The sequence below is a fragment of the Mesitornis unicolor genome, unplaced genomic scaffold (assembly GCF_000695765.1).
Source record: "Mesitornis unicolor isolate BGI_N332 unplaced genomic scaffold, ASM69576v1 scaffold4115, whole genome shotgun sequence".
Classification (NCBI taxonomy): Eukaryota; Metazoa; Chordata; class Aves; order Mesitornithiformes; family Mesitornithidae; genus Mesitornis; species Mesitornis unicolor.
The window spans coordinates 348-14,067 of record NW_010186049.1 but is presented as its reverse complement, the minus strand read 5'-3'; the positions used below and the strand labels follow the sequence as shown (position 1 = coordinate 14,067).

The following is a 13,720-nucleotide window of genomic DNA, read 5'->3' as shown; positions in this document are numbered from 1 at the left end:
TGAAGAACGATCTTCAAAAGGGAGAGGAGATGGTGAGGTTAAGTTTTTTTTTGCTTAACTCGGTTAATTTAGGAGTTAGGAAGCTAAAGTTATTTAAGCCAGCTTCCCTGGAGAAGTCAGCCTTTCATGAAGCTCAGCGCTTGACAACATTCTGGTTTTAAGAGGCAAGAACAAACACTAAAAGTAAATTAAACAAATTAAACACAAGTAGCTTACAATGGAGTCAAGAAACATAAATGAGAAAGTTTTACAGCTAAATAGCGCATCTTTTCTGGGAAGAAACTGCTAAAACTGAAATAATATGATCCTTAGTTACAGCACAATTGGATCACTTGTTGTACTTGGATTAGTTTTGCCTCTAAATCATGCAGAGAGCTGAGCTGCGAGTTCCTGTTATCAATTCTGTATTAAATTTCCAGATTTAATAGATGCAGAAGTGGCAAAGTATCTTCTGTCTTCCCAAACTACGAAGTCCTGCTGCCTTCCTCTGCCTCTGAGCCAAGGCTGCTTTGGGCAGCCTCTCTAGGAACATGGCACCCATGCAGAGGTCTCACTCAACTCTTCTTCTCCCCAGCGTCCTTTCCATTTATCAGTGCCATGGAACTGCTTCTGTAAATCCTGACCTCATGGCATGTCTGCTAAGCCAATGCTCACAGCATAAATTGCTTCCAACCCTTACAAATGCTGACCAGCAAGGGACGGTTGTGACACTTCCCAACTCATGACAGTGTATAAAAGAAAAGAATGGTTTTGTACATCTGAGTATTCAAAAACAGGATATACACCAGAAGAAAAAAGTCAAGAAACACAGATACAGAACAGTCTTCAGGTACTAAGGCCACGTTAAACACAGCAACCAAATACTAGCACCAGAATATCTTGCTTTGTAACGTGTCAGTAACCGAAGACTTACAAAGCCTTCAGCCCTCATGAAAATTTTCCTGTGGAAAACCCAACATGCAGTAGATCTGGCAAAAGAAAACAGACTCACTCCCTACTCCAAATAACAAAACAATATCCAATTCCCTAAAACCAATCAAGGTCAGAAGCACCATTTCTAAATGAACTAAAACACATTCATTTAATAATTCACTTATAAACTGGGTTTAAAATCCTTCATATCCACCCTCCTGTTCTAGTTGTGAGAACACCAAGAATTACTCTTCTGTGGACAGATTTTAGTTACACACAGTGAAGAGTACACACACCGAAATCTAAATCTTAAGTTTCTCTTTAACCTGATACAACATGATCGGATTTGCAGTAAAGGATTTACTGTAAGATACTGCTTAATTAGGGTTTGGCTTTATCCTCAGCGAGAAGTGCTCTTATGGGTTTACTTTTGGGTTTTTTGGTAGAGAATTTAGGGCACGGTGTGTTTAAAATAAATTCCAAGATAACATTCTCAAAACTCCCACCACTTAAAGCATTAACCAAAAGTGCTTATACTTACAAAGTAACGCACAGAAAGGTCTTGCATCCAGAGGAAATTTGCGTGTGTGCATGTCCTAACAGAATTAGTTCTCAAGAAACCCCACAATCAGCCCAATTAAGATACAGAGATACTTCTAAAGCTACTGGGACTCTGCTTAAAGGAGGCATCCGTATTTCCAGGTATCTAAACGCCTATTAAGAGATAACGGGACGTTAATCTGAAATTAGAGGCCCTGTTATGGCAGTGCACCAACCTGTGGGCCTCTATCACCAGTTCACATCACCACGGTGGCAAAACCGAACGGCACCACCAGCACGGAAGGTTTTAAAGGGTGGCAGCAGCGCCTGGGCCAGTGTTACCCTGCATTTCTCACCTCTTTTGGGAGCAAGGAAATGAAGTCTCTTTGAAACTGGGGCTCTATCACTTGCATCATGTGTTTTACTTGGGTGGGCTCACAACTGTCAATCAGCTCATCTAAAGCAAGTAACTTCTCTGGTCCACTCCAGCTCTGCAAGGAGAAGAAAAAGAAAGAAACGTTAAGCTTAGTTTAATACACTAGTTAATTTGGTTTATATTAATAAGTGCTGTTGCTTTGCCAAAAGGCAAGTTAAATTTCCTTGTCGACCTATATACAAGCGTTATTATAAAAAGCCAGGAAGATAAATGCTCATGTTAATTACACAAAAATGAGAAGTTAATCAACACAAAATATTCAGAATTACTACAGTGACTCATAAGCTAAGAAAGGATTTGTTATACGTACACATACAGATTAGTAATGAAACAGATAATAATATTTAATAATAATAATTAAATTAATTAAGCCTTTTTTGAAGTAGATGAAATCTGCACACACATTGCTGACAATGAAGGGGTTGCAACAGAAAGCGCTCCCTCTCCGTCTTCTGTGCATTCAAGTGAGACCATAACTTTTAACCTTTGCGTCTCATCTGGCCGACCAAAAACTTTAAATGAAACGAGAGGAAAGGAAAGAAACTTTCTCTAAAAGTCAATTATCTTATTGCCTGCTCATTACTATGGCATGTCCCTAGGTGACGATGCCGTAATTTCAGAATCCTGGCTATAAACCAACATATATTTTGTAAGTATCAATTTACACTTGAACAAACAGAGAATTTTGGTTGGTAATTTTCTTACTTCACATTCTTACTAATGGGCACCATCAAATTTGAAGATTTTAATAAGGCTCTCGTTTGAGAGCAGAGCAGAGTAGCAGCATCATTTGTAGGAAAAAAATTAGTAACTGAAAACACTGCATGTCTGAAAAGCGAGTCTTAAACTCATCCATGCTCACCCAGGACTTTTGATTTGTTATGTGAAAATAATTTAAAGAAAAAAAAAAACAACTTCTACAAGCAAAACCAACATCCACCGCTGATTTGCAACAGAATGAGAGCATGAATAAAGCCTCAGAGAGGAGAGAAAATGTGACATCGCAGGTTTTGGGAGCAGGTTCATGATCTTGAATGTCTTCGACAGTGACATTTACAAGTAAATTAGCACATACAAATGGTGTTACCGTGATGGTAAGAGGCTAACTGAAATAAAAGAGAAGGCAAGGTACCTTACAATTAAGATTTCTGTACTAATCTGCCCTGTACCTCAGGACCTTTATTACTCTTGGTCTCTATTTCCAACCTCCGGATGTGATTCTGACAATTGACCCCCTCTCTATAATACTGCAACATTTGTATCTTGTGAGGTTTCTGCAGACTGAGGCAAGGGAAGGAGGAGGAGGAGGAATTTTGGAAAGCCAACGCAAAGCAGATGAACACCCTGCTTTACTTGATGCAGAAAGATCATCGTGTGGCATCACTTCTCCCTAATTAAAATGTCAAAATACTTTGAAAAGTGCAATTTACCCCCACGACGACCCACCTGACTTTCAGGTGACCCCGTCCCATCGGGGCAATGCGAGCAGCTTGGAGCTGCTGTAATTACAGAGCGAGCACCGTGGCTCACATCCACCACTTCCAAAACTCCCAAGTATTGCAAAGAAACAAGAACGTCTCAGCACAAACTGCAGCAGTGCTGCTACAGACGGCTTTTATCCTAAATCCCTCTCAACAGAAACATTTGCATGGCGGAGCGGTTGTCCATAAATCCCGCACTGAAGAAGCATTCATCTCCCCAACTTTCCAACCGCTGCCTGTTTCACTAACCCAGAGCAGAGCTGGCGCTGGGAACAAACACCTGCAATCTTTAATCTCATCCGTCAGCCGTCTTTGAATTCAGAAGAATTAAACAAAAAGGGGAAGCAATACCTGTGCTACTTCCTCATGATATAAACTGTCGAGGTCAGCCTACCCTCAGTTTATAAACGGCTACATTTATTAAATTAGAACAGCTCAACCTGAGCATTGTTTTCTGCTGTGCAAACACTGCGAGCAGTTTGCACACGTTACTGATTAATAATTCCACTGCACGCTACCTTCATCTGTAACTCTCAGACATCTCTGTCTTTAAAATCTAATGCAGATCCGCACAGGAAAGGGAAACAAAATCGAGAATGGGAAAGATGCTAGCGAATAAAGCAGCGCCCCTTTCATCTGTCCAGCCACCGCCAGGGGATGGCTGCAGGCGCCTTCCTAAGGCTCTTCCTGAGCAATCGCTGCTACAAAACGTTTTCTTCTAGGACACTGTCCCCTCAGTCTTTCACTTAAGCAAACAAACCTCCAGCTACAGCAGTAAGGGGTCTCTGAGGGAAACATTTCGCATCGAAAACTGGGAGGAACGCAACTGTTTGCATTAACAAAGGCAAGACTGGTAAATTAGCCCCATAGCTTGATCTGTTTGCTACAAAAATTGCACGTAGCACACTGAGTGGAGGAGGGACGAAAAACGTTGTGGCTTTGCTGAAAAACAAGTGTCACAGAAGAGAAAAATAAAATACATGTGTGCCACACAGTTTGCAAAGCTTCAAACACCGCAGATGACCAGAGACTCATTTGAGACACGTGGTGTAGGGCGCAGACATCTTGGATTTCTGCCAGTGATTCCCTTTCATATGAATATAATTGTAAAGAATATATTTTATGTCTAAAATGCATTTGTTTAATTGGTTTTCCTTGTCTTCAGAACTTAAGTTTAATTTTAATGTAAAATTAAAACAAAGCCTTTATTATGGGCAGAGGTTCCCCTAGAAAAGGCAACTCCAGGATTCACTCACACACCCCTAGGAAAGCTGGCAAGGACTGCTGATACCGCTCTGAATGATGCGAGATTCTTAAATAAACATCCACCCTCCTTCCCACTCCAGCGAGGTGTTGATTTGTCAGCCAAGGCCTTTTGGCTGGTTCACGCCATTCCCTCATTCAGTTGTGCAGCAGCTGCAACCATGGCACTACTTACCTAAAAACTACCCCTTCGTTACTATGTTTAAGTGTCTGTCTTCTTCAGGCATGCAAAAAAAGCTTTTCATCAAAACAAAGGACAGCTTTGCTGCTTCTACAATGTCCACCTCACCCCTCCTGTCTGACCGGCCACCCATCTTTCTATCATCTTCTTCTTTCTTCCTTTCTTCCATCATCTATGCTCTTCTGTCACACAGCTCTCAACTGCTAGCTCCAACTCGTACAATTAGTTTTGCAGCAATTCTGTACTTTTTTTCTACTATAGGTATTTCTATTATAGGTATATATATATTTAAGACACTAATTTAAAATGTTTTAGTTTCAGGGTGCTGTTCTCCGTGATTGAATTCTGTGATGGAGGTCTGTGGTTACACAGACCTGCAGGGAGGGCTCCTCTGGACCCTGCTCCTGTCTGACTCCTGGACCAGTCACTGAGAACCCTGCCATCCTCCACCTCAGAGGGACCCTGGTCTGGCTAAAAACAGCACAAAAGCAACATCCACTGGAAGAAACACTGTCCACATCAGCAAGGAGTTTGTCACAACAGGAGTTATGGTGCTGCAGACCCCACATTAACCCATCTCTAAACCCAGTCTGGTCCCCAAGGGCTGAACATCTGCACCAGACAGGACATGAACCTGCCCAGAGGAGCAGCCACTGGTTCAGACCCTTACATCCCGCCATGGGTTGGACACGGGCTTCACACAGAGTTTCTTTGAAAGCAGTTTGGTTGTTCTGAGCTTACAGAAACACCAAACCCTGGCCTGGTCCCACAAGAGGCAGAGCAGACACTGCAGTGATGGTTATGATACAGCTGCTGCCGCCTGCTTCACGTCGGAGGTGGACAACTCGGTCTGCACATTTACGCATTCATGAGTGGCTTCGGAAGAAATAGAGAAGGGTGAGTAATGGGAATTAAGTGGCTTAGCCAAGTATTTATGTCAAGGCAAGGAACAGTGAGTACTCTCGCCAGCCAGAAATGGCAAAAGCATTTTGGACACGATCTCAACTGCTGAGAAAAAAAACGCTTCCAATTTTAGGGAAAATAATAATGCTCAATAGTTACTCAAAGTGATTGCCCATGGTTTCTCCGTCTGGAACAACTTTTCAACACCGCTATGTATGCCCCAACGTATTCCAAGAAAATGCAAATTTTTGATCACATTTCTTAGATAAAACCCAACACTGCAAGTATGTGAAGTAGGAAGAATGAAGAGAGAAAGAGAGCTGAATTTTTAAAGCAGTACCATCTCTGACTGAGCCTAGCAGGCAGCCCATTCTTTTTCCTTATGGCAAGCAATTTCTTGACTTAAAAAATATACCCTGCTTCAAATAAAATAAAATTTCTTGTAAAAGAAAAAATCCTGTAAAGATACACTTGGGCACTGAGTTTTGAGAATCTTATAGTGGCCTTTAAAAAGACCTGAAGCCAAGAGTCACTGCAAAACAGAAGAAACAAATAGGCCTTCAAGAAATTAAATGGTCTGAACGCATCAAAATGCTTTTCTGTTTTTCTCTCCAGACTAACGTTTCACTGAAATCAATATACATCTTCATTTTTAAAGGGAAGATGAATCTTCATTTTTAAAGGGAAGGTGAAACTACACTTCCAAATGTTTCTCCTTTTGGCATTAGATTTTTATCACTTTCAAAATAAAAGGCCTGGATCATCTAGAAAGCATAACAGCAGCAACAACATATACAAAATAAATTTTAAAAAACCCCAAAACTTTGTTTTCTTACTATCTGAAGAGTGGTCTTGCTTTTTAAGAGCCCTTTGGGCAGCACCAGCTCCCCTTACTTTAAGAAGGTGCTTTTATCACTTGACTGTTGAAGACTTGACCTTCCATAACATTCACGTGGAAAGTAATGAGGTGGTTTGGCATCAGCCAAGGAGATGTAACACTGGGATGCAGGTACGTGACTTTGAAAGCTTTTGGTTTTAACGCAAGGGACTCCCTTTTGTGAACGCAATAAAAACTCCAGTGACAGAGTGATCAATAAGTGCTGCTCCATGGTGTCCAGCTACGAGAGGCCTCTCTCTCTCAAGAGAATAGATCAGCATTTGGGAACTTAGTTCTGCAATGAGTTATCTTGAAAAGTTGAAAGTATCTAATTTTACGTGTATTAAAGCATGGTTTCTACATTACTAACCCCAAATTTGGAGCCCTAAAATAGTAACAACTTAACTACAGGCAAAATTTCCATGAGCTTACACGTTTCTTTTCCTTATCCTGACAGGGAACTGCTGGAGAGAGTCCAGCGTAGGGCTACAAAGATGATGGAGGGAGTGGAGCATCTCCCTTATGAGGAAAGGCTGAGGGAGCTGGGTCTCTTTAGTTTGCAGAAGAGGAGACTGAGGGGAGACCTCATTCATGTTTATAAATATTTAAAGGGTGAGTGTCACGAGGATGGAGCCAGGCTCTTCTCGGTGACAAACAATGATAAGACAAGGGGTAACGGACACAAACTGGAACACAGGAGGTTCCACTTAAATTTGAGAAGAAACTTCTTCTCAGTGAGGGTGACAGAGCACTGGACCAGGCTGCCCAGAGAGGTTGCGGAGTCTCCTTCTCTGGAGACATTCAAAACCCGCCTGGACGCCTTCCTGTTCCCAACCTCATCTGGGTGTTCCTGCTCTGGCAGGGGGATTGGACTGGATGAGCTTTTGAGGTCCCTTCCAATCCCTAACGTTCTGTGATTCTGTGTGATTCTGTGAAACAGCTGACAGCATGGCTTTCATTGTCAAGCACGTTTGTACCAAACATTTCAGCTTTTCATAGCAATTTTTTAAAAAATATTTGACTACTGATAACAAGCAATCTTATGTGAGAAAGCACACATCGTACATTGTAGATAACAAAACAGCTTTTGTTAGTACAAGGCTTTACCATTACAAAATGTCACCATACACTGTAGTATTACATTATCATATATGCGAAGTACCATTCAAACATGATTCTTAGGGGTTAAAAAGACATGTTTCTATGAAGTCTCAATAAAGATGCACCATAGTAACTAAATGTGAGTATTTTTAAGAAACTGAATGATGTGTACAAGAATATCCTAACTCCAAACTTTCCACTGTTTCAAGCAGATTATAAATGTGTAAAAATCAAGAGGGAAGAAGTCCCACATTATTATTTTAATGTTCAGAACTGACAGTGATTGAGATGGATGGTATGATGTGGCAGCATGAATCAAGCCCAAAGCACGCTTCTGCCTGCAGAATTGTATGCTTGCTACTGTACCTACAATATTGCTCCTCTGTCTCTGCCTGCTATAGAAAGTGAAACAATGCCTGCATTAGTTACTTACTCCTTTTGGAAATGTTTTCAGGAGAAACAGTTTATTAATCAAGATATGAAGACATAATATTTCCATTTTTCAAGTCAATGACTAGGACTCATCTCTGCTTCTTCAAAATAGAGAGCAAAGCTGCACAGGAAAGAGATCTCTGTGGTACAGGTTATGGGAGAGGGGCAGAGCCCTGCCCCAAACTGTGCTTGTATTAATGCACACAAAATTGGCTTAGGTGCTACCAGACTGGTGTCCATGCAGATTTAAGTTTCAATCTGTTCACACCACTGTCCTTCACACCTTTCCTTTCCTCAGATTACATTTTAGGCATTGCTGAAGGCTTTTGGAAAGACACAGAAAACCTCTTTCCCCCTCCCTCCAACTGTGTACACGTGTACTGGCTGACACTGCGTTCAGTACACAAAGATCAGGTAAAAATAGAAACTGAGTTTCCTTTTAATCTATTTTTGCTAAACTTTTCTTTCTATTCTTAGAAGACACCAGACTTAAGACACATTTAGTGTTACACCTGCACTAACGCTTACTAGACTCCAATTAAAAACCCTTCGAGTTCGCTTGAGGCCATGCAGGCGGCTGTGAGGCGCTGGACAGGCTTTGCAGAAAACGTGAAAGCAAACAGGAAGGGTTATTTGATTAAGAAACCAGAAAAAGCAGTTATTTTTGGTGAGTCTCTACAGTAACGAGCTGGAAGAGTGAACAACAATTCCTTAAAGTTGATGCCCATTTGTTTTTGCAGCAGTACACAAACAGAGATATTCTGGGGTGCATCTTCTGCCTTCACTGAGGCAGCCCTTTACTCAAACCATGGAGGTGAGCTGCTTCAGGTGTTTATTTCTCAAAGCGCCGGTTACCTGAAACATTTTCAGCCACTCCTGAAGGCCCGTGGGCGGCTGCACAGATGTAATGCGGCGGCGCTGCTGTCCCTGGCCATTGGCTGCCCTCAGGTCCCCAAAAGTAGTCGGCGTGGCAGAGCATGGCACCAGCCCCGTAGTACTGCAGGACAAACAAGAAGTGATATTCACGTGTAAAACATTAAGGAAAATTTAGAAGTCTATTGCAGAAAGAGAAATCTAGGACAGAAACTGCAACTGTTCCTTATTCCCTGCCCTTCTGGGCTGCATTTGTGCCTCCGGCGTGGTGATGTGGGCAGCCAGGGCTCAATCTCACCTGGATGTGAAATGTGCTGGTGCCACTCCATTGCCAAACAGGAAAAAAAATACACCTATTTTTAGCTCTTAATATATTTTGTTGACAAAGAGCTAGCAATAGCAAGCAGTTCTAGAGGCTCAGTGGTTTGGAATCGCGCTTTGAAATACTGGTACAGTATTTTAAGGTTTGCGTGTTGGTGGAGTGACAGAGGAATTAAAGGGGGGGTGCAGTGAAGAGGGAAAAGGAGCCAAAGGTGCTCCCTGAATTACAGTTTGACTTTTTCACTCTGACGTGTTAAAAACCAGCTCATTCATAGGGGACGGAGCTTCTAAAAGAGCTGGGATTAAGCTGCTATTGTAGGAGTCTAAAGCAATACAGCTGACTGGGTTTTCTTTTTTTTACATAATGTAAAGTACTTCGTTCACAGAATATCAGAGTTGTGTTCCCGAGCAGGAAATGTGGAACTCCAGTAGTGTCTGCACAAGCATGGAAATTCTAAATACAGTGTGGGACTCCAAAACACCCTTTGCTTTTGTGTTTGATAAACCCAGCTTTTTAGCAGGTATGAGCTTCAGAGTTTTAATGACTTCTCAGTGGCTACAGAAGCAGCTTCAAATGTTGCACGGCAGGTTCATTGCAATATTTATCTCAGCATAATCTACAAATATTTCACTCTACTCTTCCTTGTTCTGAAGGACAATCACAGCATGTCCTAACTTTTACCCAAACTGGTAAAGAAAAGTAAGGACTGGTTGGAATAGGCTTATTTTTAACTGTTCATTTTACTGAGTAATAACAGAAACAGAAGCTGGTATGAAAATACTGTTTCACAGATGAAGGATCCTCTTAATGACATTTGTTCACTGGCTGTGCCTGTTACATGCAATGAAAGTTCATCAGGCCTGGAAATTTTAAAGAGTGCCTGATCCTAGGGAAGATGAAAACAAGCAGGCGCAAGAACTGCCTCATTTGTCTAAATATTACTAAAGAAAACATGATCAAACAGCTTAAAAGAGAGAGGATCAGATGTTATTTAAGGACTCTTTTACACCAATAATGACTCAAAAATCCAGGCAACGACAATTGGAAGTATTTTTAAAATAAAATCTGGTTTTACAGCTTACTGCTTCTCATCACCTGTACAGAGATCCAGCACAAGGCCTATCATTTAAGGCCCAAAATAAGGCTCTTAAAATTGGCTTCTATTGGCTCTAAGCAGTATGTAGCCTTGAGCTTGCCCCAGTAGAACAGGAACACTTTAATTTCTTCTGCTGCAAACCGGTTCTCAGTCAAAAACAGTTATTCAAAATGGGATCTAAAAGCCTCTTTCCTTTGACCTGAGATTAAATGACAAGATTTTTGTTCGTGGACAAGCCCAGCAGTTCCTGTGAACCTGCCAGATACACCTGACAAAAAGAGCACTTTCTGTGCTGCCGAACTCTTTACTCTTAGGGGGGTGCAGAGGACGCTGTGTGGCCCCAAAACTGGTGGCCAACAAGAGCGCTCTTCCTTTAGATTGACTTAGGAACCTGGAAAAGATCTGAAAAGCCACCCTGGACCCTGCTTCCTCACCCTATCCTGACTTTTCAGTCACCACCTGATAAAGGAATAGAAGTAACACTGAAGTTACTTTTGGAAGATCCATCAGTGACTGAACACTACTACAGCGTGTTCAGAAGAAACAACGTCTCCAGGCAGTTTTTAGAGGGAAGCGCAATGCTTGTGGGAGGGCTGATGCTTATTACAGGCAAAAAACACCGTAAAAGGGTGTAAACTCAAAGGGGATGGGAAGCAGCGTGGCACCAGAGTGTAATTGTTATGGCAACTACACAGCAAGAACTGCAGTTGTAAGGCGTGCAACCAGGGCCCTGCTCTACCACCGCTTCCCACATTTAGGAGAGCCTTACCCTGCAGACCAGAGCAGCAGCAGCTTTATTTGTGTGATCTGGTCCCCTTCAGGAGTAGTGAGGACGCAGACTACAACCCGTAATAATTTCATATTGTGGGTAACAAGTGCGTGTGTGTTCCCGTTCAGATCAGCCGGTCTGCCCTGCCTACATAAATTTCCATTCTCTCATTCCTGTTACCATAGCAAAGTGATACATTTGATTGCAGTTTGTAATAGTCTTAGGGTTTACCATTATGTCCCTTTTTAAAAATCTGATTGATTTTATTCCCGGGAATGCTTCAGCCTTCAAAAAGTCTCCCAAGTAAATGGGGATGCTAAATTTAGAATGAAACACAAACCTCAACCAAAGACATGCAAGTCTGACTACTTCATTAAAACTCATCTTCAGCTCACGTAATTTAAATTAGAGGAGCAACAGACGAATGCTGATACCACTCCTTCTTTGCTCTACAGTGCTTCAACGTTAAGAGAAGGCATGAGTCAGGCTTGGCAACTGGAGAGAGGGGACACACGCAAAACCAGGACGCAGTGATGTGCTGCTGCACGTAATTACCTTGTGTATTCTGAGACTTTGCAGGGTTTCTTTCCCAGAGAGAAAGAACGGACCTCGGAGCCATGGTCCAACTTCCTCTTCATCTGCAAGGGGAGGGAAAAAGAGGAACAACACGGGTTTAGTTACATGACCAGACCCACTTATGCATCTTTCTGCACAATTCATCCATTTTCACCTTTCGCTTTAGTACCCAATTTCAACAAAGTTGTCGCTCACAAGGTTATTACAAGCAACATTTTAGTTTCTAGCTTCAACAATATTTGATACCCGTTTTACGTGGTGCATGTATATGTTATTGTTGTTCTGGGGTCCAAACCCTATTGGAATTACGTTCTTCTAATTTCCAAATTTCCAATGTTAAAAAGTGCGCAGAACTCCGCCTTGGTTTATTTACTGAACTGTTCTTGCTCTGCTCTCCTGGGAGGGAAGGAACTGAACCAAACCCCTTCATTCTTTGTGTTCAGGTTCACTGCTAAGAGCCTCAAGGAAATGGTTAAATTTTAGGAAGCCTGTCTGCGTTATAAACCAAATATTCACTTTAGGGCCTAAAAAAACCCAATTCAAATGTATTTTTTCTTTTCTCTACCGTTTTATTTGAAAGTTGTACGTTGAAAACATTTCTGAAACTGCAGTAAAACTGACTGGCAGATTAACCGACGTTTTTACAAGAAGGGTAAGGATGAAAAACACTGAACCTCGGTCTTGAATGTCACCCGCAATTAGATATGATCAAGCCCAAATAATGAGCAGGGCAGCTGCTAAGAGGGGAAGCCAGTCTGCAAAAAATCACCGAAGAGATGGAAGCCACTGAAAGCCATATTTATCCAGTCAGACAAATAAAGATTACTCTCTGCATATTTGGGTAATCTTTAACCACAGGCTTTTGGACTCGATGAGACGTACGCATGCCAAATGCAATTTCTGAGTTTTCTGTCGGTTTTTTAAGACGTGATACACCCAAACACTTCAGGCAGCAGCAGGATGTCACTGCTGGTGACAACTGGGAGCTGCACAACGCACAAACTACCTGTGCAACATTTCAGGCTCATCTGACCATTCGCTCCCTCTTTGCTAAATTTCGTATTTAAGGTGCGGTTTGAAAGCTGGCATCTTTCTTACACCACTGATCTGATCTTTTTCAATGCTGCGTTACAACAGTTACTTAACCGTTTATTGTATCAGTCTACCTGCCTCAAAACAAAACACCAAAAAACCAAGAGGATTCTCTAAAGCTTACTGTCCCTATACCTTTGGTGGGATTTTTTGTTGTTGATGTACTTTTAAAATACCTTTACGGCTTTCCCTAAAAGCAGTGACTGAAGATCTCGTGTTTCGCTTCATCGGTGATTACAAAGGGGAGATAACTAAGATTAACTGTTCCCATTTCTGCAGTGCCAGCCCCAACGCCACCAGAAGAGCTTGCCTCGTAGCTGTGTTTTCTGGCCGGTGCCTCACATGGGACAAGCCCACAGCATTTCACCAGGCGAGCACCCAGCCAGAACCGCCCCGAGCGCTGCCAAAACACCAACCTCGCCCTCGCCGCCTCCCCACGCCCCGGGAAGGGCAGCCCCCCGCGCTTCCCCCATGAACACCAGTTGTAAGCACCACTGGAACAGAATGGATACCATCTTTTAGTGCTGTGCTAGAGGAGCGAGACATCAACATTGCTGAAAACGTAAATAAGATGTTCAGGCATGAATTTCAGTATTTGATGACAGACTTTTCAGAAAGGATTTTTTCTCTATTCAAGGAAAATTCTTATTTCCAGCCTGCCTTTCTGAGAGGTTATCGTTGTCATATTCCTCTTCTGCTTCTCGCAAGAGGGAGACACAGTTTTCCAAAAGCACACCTTAAAAATCTTAAGTACGAAGCCTGCAGCAGAATAGGCAGCTACAGTGATTTACTCTCTTGCGTTAGCAAAGAAAACAACATGCAGCTCTCTATACCGCTGCCTAATAACGATTTCACCCATTTCCTTT

The 13,720-nt window shown here is 42.1% G+C and overlaps 1 protein-coding gene across 1 annotated transcript in view; it reads right to left on the bottom strand.

Annotated features, from left to right (window-relative positions):
• The window catches only part of FBXW7 (F-box and WD repeat domain containing 7, E3 ubiquitin protein ligase), a 28,124-nt gene extending 16,300 nt beyond the window's left edge, over positions 1 to 11,824 (bottom strand). Inside the window, exons 1-3 of the mRNA XM_010185022.1 lie at positions 11,742 to 11,824; positions 8,982 to 9,123; positions 1,809 to 1,943 (exon numbers count right to left, since the gene is read on the bottom strand). Of these exons, the coding sequence (XP_010183324.1) occupies positions 1,809 to 1,943; positions 8,982 to 9,123; positions 11,742 to 11,824 (360 nt within the window). The remainder of the gene's footprint in view (positions 1 to 1,808; positions 1,944 to 8,981; positions 9,124 to 11,741) is intronic.
• Positions 11,825 to 13,720: the final 1,896 nt, after the last annotated feature.